The sequence below is a fragment of the Vicia villosa genome, linkage group LG4, assembly GCF_029867415.1.
Source record: "Vicia villosa cultivar HV-30 ecotype Madison, WI linkage group LG4, Vvil1.0, whole genome shotgun sequence".
Lineage (NCBI taxonomy): Eukaryota > Viridiplantae > Streptophyta > Magnoliopsida > Fabales > Fabaceae > Vicia > Vicia villosa.
The window spans coordinates 75,023,007-75,033,295 of NC_081183.1; the positions used below are offsets into that span (position 1 = coordinate 75,023,007).

The 10,289-nt window shown below is 24.4% G+C and overlaps 1 protein-coding gene across 1 annotated transcript; it reads right to left on the minus strand.

The window, feature by feature from the left end:
- Positions 1-9,171: 9,171 nt before the first annotated feature.
- On the minus strand, positions 9,172-9,732 carry LOC131597381 (uncharacterized). The gene has a single exon (XM_058870083.1). The coding sequence runs from the start codon at positions 9,730-9,732 to the stop codon at positions 9,172-9,174; it is 561 nt and encodes a 186-aa protein (XP_058726066.1).
- Positions 9,733-10,289: the final 557 nt, after the last annotated feature.

The window sequence follows — 10,289 nt, forward strand, 5'->3', positions numbered from 1 at the left end:
TACTAATAATTGGTGATAATTGATTTTAATTGATTTTTTATGCTAAATTTGACTTTAAAATTTTGAGGGGTTATCAAATTTAATGGAATTTTCAATAATTGTGTTGTTTGGTATCTGTATATTATACCTTGCACTGAATTTTGTTTTTTTATTTCAACTAGTAAGAAACCCGTGCTATCGCACGGGTCCCGTCTGGATTTACTTCACATGTCTACCAAATCATCATTTGTAAAGTTTAAATTCATTATTCAATTGGTTAACCTTGACATAGTTACAAATATATGCTAATAATATGCACCAACTTTTAAACATTGATTCGTACTTACAGTAAAACATCAAAAATATTTAAAAGATGGACATTAAAATCAACCATCTACAGATGGTATGTCATAGATACGTTTACATCTACCCGTGAATTCAGATGAGTTAACAATACTCAATTGAATCTAGATAAGTTAATTTTAAAATTATAAATTTGAATAAAATCATTTTTCTAATTCAAAATAACATTACTTTTTAATATTATTCAATTTTTCTAAACCTAAAGTTTTTAACAGTTTCCCATCAAATATCAGTTTTAAATCCTTATTATATCATATTTACAATTTTTATAAATCTACAATATATGACAACTTCCCGTCAAATTTCAGTTCTAAATGAATATCTACCCTCCAATAATATCTTGAAATTTATGTTCTAAATTAATATTTATGATAAATAATGATAATTAAATTTTTAATAATTTTCTATTAAAAAAAATCTAATACCTAATTTATTTGATTTTATTGTTGTGAAAGAAAAAGGAATGGTAAGGAGATTGAAAAGGGGATAGTTTTATTGATTTCATTAACAAATTTATAATGCAAATAATACGACTAATACGGTGATGAAATCTTTAAAAGAATTTATACACAAAAAAAAGAATCAAAGATTTCCAATCGTCTGTATTTGTTCTTACCAAATAAATCAAGTGGAAGATTTCCAATACTTTTGACCATACACAGAGACCAAAAAATAAATATAATCAAATATCAAAAACGTAATTTAAAATAATTTGATTTAAAAATTAAATAAATATATTTTATTTATTATACTTATATAGATGAAAGATTAGAAAGAGCACAATAAAAATTATATAGTAACACGACACATCATTTAAAAACACAATAATACTATATAAACACACAAAACACAAACTAAATGAAATGAATCTTTAATTTCCATAACAGTGATAAATCTTACATTTAACCAAAAACAAAAAAATACATTAATCAATATTTTTTACTGAATGTAAATCAAAAGAATATTAATATTCCGAAAATATCATTAGTATATTAGTAGGTCCATTAAATGTTGATTATATATATAATTTACTAATTAATTAAAAAACAATTTGAATCAAAACGCTTTGAACGTAGAAAAAAAAGCTTAAATTAGAATAAATTTTTATACAAAAAGAGGGAAACAAATTTTTAACCAAAAAAATGTCATATTATAAATTTTGTTTTCCATTTAATTTCCTTTTCAATCATAAATCCAAGGCATTAAATGACATAGGATTAATATATTATCATAAATCATGTACAAAATAATTAATATATTATCATAAATTTAAAATTTAATATATTTTCTGTATTTTTATCCTTATCTCGCTTTCTCACTTTATTGATATCATGAGTGTATAATATAAACCGTAAAATATAATAAAACATTTTAATAAAACAAAATTATAAAATTATTAATTAATTAAATTTAATAGTGTTTGTAATTGTAGAATGGTATATACAGCAGCCTATAATAGGGTTTAATATTTTACACTGTCAATGCATCACTCATTTTCTCTCTCTCTCTCTATATATATATATATATATATATATATATATATATATATATATATATATATATATATATATATATATATATATATATATATATATATGATGCATTGAAATTAATAATATCAAATATATGATGATCTATATTGTTAAATTCTAAAAGTCCTCGTAACACACAATGTATGCATGGAGTAATGTGCAATGGAAACTAAGAATTTATTGCCGGCCCATTAAACTATGCATGGTAATTTCATCATTGTAAATACATTTCTCTTGTTAGTTGTTACTATGAGCATGTTTGGACAAATAAAAAGCAAAGGAAAATAACAATTTATTGATAGACTAAAAATGCAGGCTGGACAATTAATGTATTATGGCTGAGACTACAAAATCGAAACATCAATTATATTTAAGGTGAATTTTTTAGATAATGAAATGGGCAATGACATGATGATTATAAACATACAATATTCAATTCATAAACCGTAAAAAATAAATATTTTATCAAGAACATAAACAATTTCATTAAGAATAAAATGAACGTGACACACTATACCCTAAAGTGTAATAGAATAAATTAACCACTAATATAATGTTTATTACAAAAATAGTTCAATTATTAATTATCTCTTATCTGAGTTGAGTCAAAAAAATGTGACGGAGTAATAAACCTTGTAACTACTTATGGAATGAGAATTGAAAAAATATCAATACCTGCAATAACAGATATGGATTAGATATGTCAATACAATGTAGTTGTTTTTTTTTTACATAACAAACCTAAATTAATATTCTATGATGATGATATACCTTTGGATTTGAAATCATAAAAATAACACAATACTATGTATCATATAATCAGATTATATATAATAATTTCATGTATAATCATAAAATTAGGAATTGCTGCTATAATAATATACATGAAACCATATAAATAACACAATCTAACTGTCATCATACATGTTGCAGGTATTTATAATAATCACCAATACAATTGAAAATCAAAAATAAATTAGTGAGCAAAGATCCCCAATACATTACAAAAACAACCAAAAATGTCATGCAAGAACTTTCTACAGCCAACTGCTTCCCAATCGACATCTTCACCCTTGGCAACAACTGCAACATCCTTAGCTGAAGTCATTAAACTGTTGGTTTCAGGATCATTTTCTCCACATCCAAACAATAATAGCTTAAAAAATAAGAATATATATAATGTATAATATATTAATTAAAATTAAAGTATCAAAATTGTAAACATACAATTATTCGTGTTACTCTCTTGAAGCTCTAATGATGCACACATTAGTGGTTGAAATCATATATACTTACTTACACACTGACCGTAAAGACCTAAAACTGAATATTGTCAAATATCACAAACACAATATAACTTAGGAAATTACTAAACAGAAAAGAAAAAAATAATAGATTAAATTGGATAATTATAATAGAATCACCCAAAACTTTGGTCTTTATTAGGATTCATAAGATCCTCCATTACCATGTATATTTTTTTGAACAACATTCTTTTTCCATAATACTAAACAAAAAATATAAGATATAAGAATACAAATAAATAGAGTTCCTTCTAATAATTATTAATTTAACAGAATAAAAAATACACATGAAAAAAATCAAATCTCAAAAATCCATGATAAACTAAATCTAACTCATGCATAAATGAAAAATCAAAACTTGAAACGATTTTAAAATTGGAAATAATTTTAGAGTTTTCAATTTCATTTAAAAATAACTTCGGAGATGGGTTTATAACATAAACAATAATATTATTTTTTTTTGACAAAATAAACAATAATATTATTAAAAATGGAAGTGAATCCTGATCTGAGAACAATTTTAGAATTGAGAATAATTTCACAAAATGTTAACTTTTTTTTTTAATTGAAAATCTGAATGGATTGTAAAACATTTGCATGAACCAAAAAATAAAGAAAAGGAAGACAAACAAATATTGATGATGGTCTGCAGAAGGAAGGAACTGATTTTGCAGATGATGATGGTGGTAGAGAGAACATAGGAAAGTATTTTCAAAGAGGATGGTGCAAGATGGAGCGAAGGAAAAGAGAAGAATACCACACATGACTCCAACCATTTGCTTAAATAAATGGAATAATAGGATTTGAATGAATAGAATAGGAATGGCCAAGGTCTCTTTATTTTTCCAATGCTTTATTCCCTTAAGTTGGAAGTAGAATAGGGTTCACGTTGGAAGTAGAATAGCGTTTGATGAAATTATTTAATGTCATACATAATTAATAAATTGGTTTAGTTAGGATAATTAATTAATTAATTATTAATTAATTAATTAATTATATTAAAAATAGATACAGACAGTGATTAGGTTAAGTTAATTACTATACAATTAAAAAAAATAAAATGCAACAAATATTCTGGACATGCCACATCAGCGGTATTAAATACCAAATCAATATAAAGCAAGCAATGTTTAATTAGTCAATTTTACCCTTATAATTAGGTTAGTTTTAGCTTTTAATTAGAGGGTTTATCATGTAATTATCAGGTACTTTACTTTTTATATATTTATATATATTTATATAGATAGATATAGATATAGATAGATGACTTAGTATAATTCAAATTTAAATATTATTATTTATTTATTTTTTATAATGTTGGTTCAATATTATATTAATATTATTTGTTTTCATTATAATTATAATTATAACTATTAATTATTTTTAATAATAATTTTGATTTGGAGATTTTTAATAGTTGTAATTGAATATTATATAATAATTATTATTATAATACTAATTATTATTATAATACTAATTATTATTATTATTATTATTATTATTATTATTTATTACAGAGATGAATAGATATTATATTATTATTGTTTTCTTTAATAATTAATAGTTGAATATTATATTATTATATATTATTTATACTATTATTAGTATTATTCTGAATCTATTATATTCAAAAAATTTTATTTTATAGCAGTGACTCAATATTCTATTATTGTTTTTACTTTTATAATGATTATGATTATATTAGGGATTATATTAGGGGTAATTGAATATTATACTACTATTATTAGATATTATTGTTCTCACCAATTTTTTCCGTAATAATTTTTGTTTGAAATTTTTAATAATGGTAATTGAATATTATATTATTATTTATAATAATAATTGTAGATGAATATTATATTATGATTATATTAAATTATTAGTAGTTGAATATTATATTATTATTACTTAAAATAGTGAAAGCTAAATATTATATTATTATTATTATTGATTACTATTAATGGAATAATATATTAATTATTATATATTACTTATATTATTATTAGTAATAATAGCTGAATATTATATTATTATTATTATTTTTCATTTATTATATTTAAATTAGTATCACTTTTTTTATATTTTTTATGCCGGTGGCTCAATATTATATTACTGTTTCTATTTTTATTATATAATATGAAAAAAAATGTCTTAACTATTTATTAAAAACAAAAAGTTTACATAATATCCATATTTTTTAAAATATAAATCGTAAAAGATTTTTATTTTTGAGTTTTTATTTTATTAATTTGTTAAAAAAGTTCAAATTATTTTTATGATTTTTTAAATTTTAAATGTCTTAATTAAAGTTGAATATATTATTATTATCATTATAATTATTATTATTATTATTTATTTTTAATATAGGGTGAATTTAGTAAATGACACATTAGGATTTTTGTTAAGAAAGACTATTATGATGACACATGGCTATGGAATGACTATCATGATCACACATGGCTAGGGTTGTCATCATGACAACCTTCCATTTATATATACTAGATGTTGACCCGCGCGTTGCGCGGAAAGACTTTTAAATGTTTTTTATCTTAAACTTTTTAAAATTATAATTTATTAAAACTACCATGTTTATAATTTTAAGAATCTTAAAGCATGTTCTTCTATATTTTTTATTTATTTTATCTTTTGCATATAATATTTAGAATTTCCTCTTTAATGGAAATAAATATTTTTAATTATTGATTAAAAAGGTTGGATATAATACTTTTAATTAAATATTTTATTGATGTGATTTTACCTATAATATATTGTATAAGATACCGAGAAAACAAATTCGAGTTATTAGTGAAATGAGATGGATATTTTTGTAGGTCTAATTTTAGAGCAGCATTATAATATATTATCAAAGTTGTTAATATGATATAATTCATTGGACAAAAGAATTTAGGTCATATTCAATATATTATACTTCAAATTTAAAGGAACTACAATGATATATTTTATTTATTTTTGGTAAAAAACAGTGACATATATCATTGCAATAAAATAACTACTACAATCAAATTTAAAAAACTAAAATTTATATTAGACTAAGTAAATAGTCAAATAAAATAAATATGACAAATATAAAGAAAATAACTTCAATATCTTAATATCTTAATCAGTTTTATATCCTTATAGATATGAAAGATTGTAAAGTTCGTACATACGATCTCTTGCATATTAATTAGTTACAATAGAGTTTTCAAAGTGTTAAAAATAAACATATTATATACACGATAAAGTTTTCTTGTGTTCAGTTTTTTAACATTGAGGAGGTGGAGATTATCAAGTCATTTGATTCTCATAAACAATAATTAACAAATATTGAGTAGACTTATTATTTAAGTGTCAATATTAAGGAGAAAATCCTTACATAATATGAAGATGAAATTATTAAATAAAAATATTTCCAAACACAATAGTCATAAAACTACTAATCTAATACTAATAATAATAAATAAATATTAAGTTGATAAAATGCAAAAATAAACACCTTGTATCTAAAGTTTTATGGATAGAACAAAGCTCTTACAAAAAATAATAATGAACTACAAATAAATGATGAGAATGTTTGGACATACTCTACATCCTCGCAGGTAGGAAATCAAGTGTTAGAGATGAAAGGAAATTAGGAGAATAAAAAATCTTAGAGGTCATGGACAGGGGTGGCCCTGAGCACGGGCTCGTGGGGCGGGAGCCCAGGGCCCCATAATTTTAGGGGCACCAAATTTTTTTTTTACCCCTAGTATAAAAATACTTGCTAGAATTTTATATTTGAAAAATACTGAATAACAAAATTATAGGGGCACTACAATGTCGAAATTAATAAAAGAATGTAATTTCCCATAAATAAAATATAAAGTAGAATAAAATCAATTAATTCCCCTAAAATAAAATCAATTAATATTATGATGAAAATCCCCTAAAAAAAACACTGTGAGGAAAATTCGTCTCAACTCACGCAACTGAATCTTGAGTTTGCTGAAGAGTCTTTCCGAAATAACTATTTCTTATATATTGTAGATAAAACAATTGATTCACTTGATAGAAGATTTGAGCAGTATAGCACATATGAAAATATTTTTGAATTCTTGTTTAGTATTGAAAGGCTTAGATCATTATCTGGTAGGGACTTGAAAGCATGTTGTAAATCGTGAAACTTGTTTAAAACATGACGATTCTCTTGATCTTGATGGTGGAATTTTGTTTGAAGAATTTAAAGTTATTAGAAAAGTTTTAACAATTGAATCAAAATCAAGCTATATGTTATTGAGTTCCTTAAATACTTTTAATTGTTTTCCTAATGCACGCATAACTTATAGAATAATATTGACTATTCCTGTCAGTGTTGCATCTGCTGAAAGAAGTTTTTCTGAATTAAAATTATTAAAATCTTATTTGAGATTTACTATGTCACAAGATAGATTAAATAGTCTTGCGTTGATTTCAATTGAAAATAATTTTTTGAAAAACCTTGAGTATGAGCAAATTATTAATGATTTTGCAATAAAAAATACTAAGAGGACGATATTTAAATAATTTTAAAGGTTTGATAAACTTTTTTATAGAAAAAAAGATCGGATCAAGAAGAAGAAGAATAAGTCTCTTTATAGTGATTTATGTTTTGATGTAGTATAAACATTGATTCAAAGATCCATACTTGTATTCATTTTTGCACAATGTCAAATGAAAATGTGTTTTTATCCAATTATTTCTTTTTATCCTTATGTATTTATTGTTAAAAACAATTTTTAGGACACCACTCTTTTAATTCGCCCAGGGCACCAAAATTCAAAGGACCGGCCCTGGTCATGGAGTAATATCTATGGTTTTCATTCTCTCTATGTATGTGAGAAATTATATTTAAGTTACAATTTAATTATTTGTTTTTGAGATACTTAAGGAGCTTAGCCAAATATTTCCGACGAAAATAATTACACTCTACCCAAATTTACCTCCGATCTCTTGCATTTACTTATTTCAGAAAATATAATTTTCATTGTTGCTTCTTGTTATACCCTATCCTATCTACCTTAAACCTGCAAAAACATACAATATTTAACATGAAAATAAAATAATTTAGTATGAGATTTAATAATAAGATAAACTAATCTACAAATTATTTTTGAAATAATTTGCACAACTCATTAAAATACACAAATCTATAAAACATAGCAATGAAAGAAGAACTTCGGATTGAAGTTGTTATCAATAATAGACATAGTGAAAAATTCTAAAAAATAGTAAATAAGTGAAATGGGTATAGAAGTGAATAAATAACGAATTCGGGATTAAGGTTGTTTATAAAGGTGTGGAGGAATGCGAAGAGACAAAAGTAATTAAAAGGTTTATGTTATAAATTTATCACCAATTAATAAAAAGAGTAATTAATCAATTTATTAAGAAAATTGCTAAATGTCGCGAATAAATATTCGTGATTTTATCACGACTGAATTGCCAATGGCTATGTGATTGGTTACTGTGTTTCTCTTTATGGGATGATACCAACATAAATTATTTTATACATATGTCATACTTTTGGCTAATGAATAATTCAAATTATTTAAATTATGAAAAAAAATTAATGTATTATGCTTCAGGCCATGATGAATTAGGTCCAAGAGTAATGCATAAAGTAGTATTGATAATGCAATGATGATGTCATTGATGTAATCTTATGAAATACTAGTATTAAATTAATTTAAAAGTGGTTATTCATACTCCATACAGATGATGTGTAGTGTGGATAGGTCATAAACATAGGCTCCACTGCATATGTATGATCAAGTGGCATGACAAATAAACCATTCGTGAAATTCGCGGCGTATAAGTTTCGTGACATATAGCACTGCTCATTTATTAATTACAATGTTTTTTTTTTTTTCGAATCAATAAATTTGATTAATTCAAAAAACACTCTATACACGGCGATCGCTCACGATCCAGCCCAAGCACAAGCCCGAAAACAAAAACAAACTATGTGCCTATACCTACAGCATAAGCATAACTAATTGGTCCCTATATTTCTTAGCATTCCATAGTCTATATACAAGAGTGTCTATAATATCTTTATCAATGGCATCTATGTGATTTCTCCGACCAAAAACCATCTCATTCCTCGCTTTCCACACTGCATACACAGTTTCGGTAATGGCACTTTTCAAAAGTGTAGCTCTCCAGCTCTTGCCCTTGCAGTTTCTAGTAGCCCAAGCAAGTTCTCTATCCCAATCCATTGGTGTGTGGGCAATATTAGCCCAGTGCAGAACTTTTTCCCAGATACTTCTAAGCCGGTTACAACAAAAGAAAAGGTGACTTATAGTTTCCTGTTGCGGACAGAACAAACATTTATCCTCGGGGAGCAAACCGAATCTCTTCATCCTCTCTTTTGTTGCCAATCTACCATTACAAGCTAACCAAAAAATGAAAATAGAACGAGGTCGAGCAAAGTTACCAAACATCATATGCTTCCACGTTGGTTTCACATCCGTGGCTAGAAGTTTGAAATATAGGCTCTTCAGCTGCAATTTATTACCAGCCAGAGGAATATCCATCTCTTGGTATAACTGTCTTGATTGGAGTAGTTCTTTGAAAATCCAAGAGTATCTCTCCTTGATGGGAGCCTGCATAATACTCACCGTTTTAATTACAATGTTATATTAATGTAATAAATGAGTGAATCATCAATTTATTAATTAAAATTTTTTTGTTGAAATAATACTCACCGTTTTAACAAAATTTATTTAGTAATAAAACAAATAAACAAATTAATTTGGAGTTAGTGTGGAAAAGTTGAAAAATGGTAACTATAAAATAAATCACATGCTTGATTTCTAATATGAGAGAATCAAATAATGATGGTTAAATTTTGTTTTAATGAAATTCATAACTGTAGCATTTATTATAATCCACTGTTTTTGTTTTATTTAGTTTATACTCCACCGTATAAAAAAATATATGCTCGATATTATACATAAAATTGATGACAATTATTTGATTTTTTATTGGAACAATATGTAGTGATTGATTGTCATTACATTTATTATAATTAATTCAAAATTTATGGTATTAAGTCCATTGTTTTAAAAAAAAAAGATCAACTATTATGCCT

What these genes read in the sequence shown, in the direction of transcription:
- LOC131597381 (XM_058870083.1), bottom strand. Translation starts at nt 9,732, where the DNA reads ATGGATATTCCTCTGGCTGGTAATAAATTGCAGCTGAAGAGCCTATAT.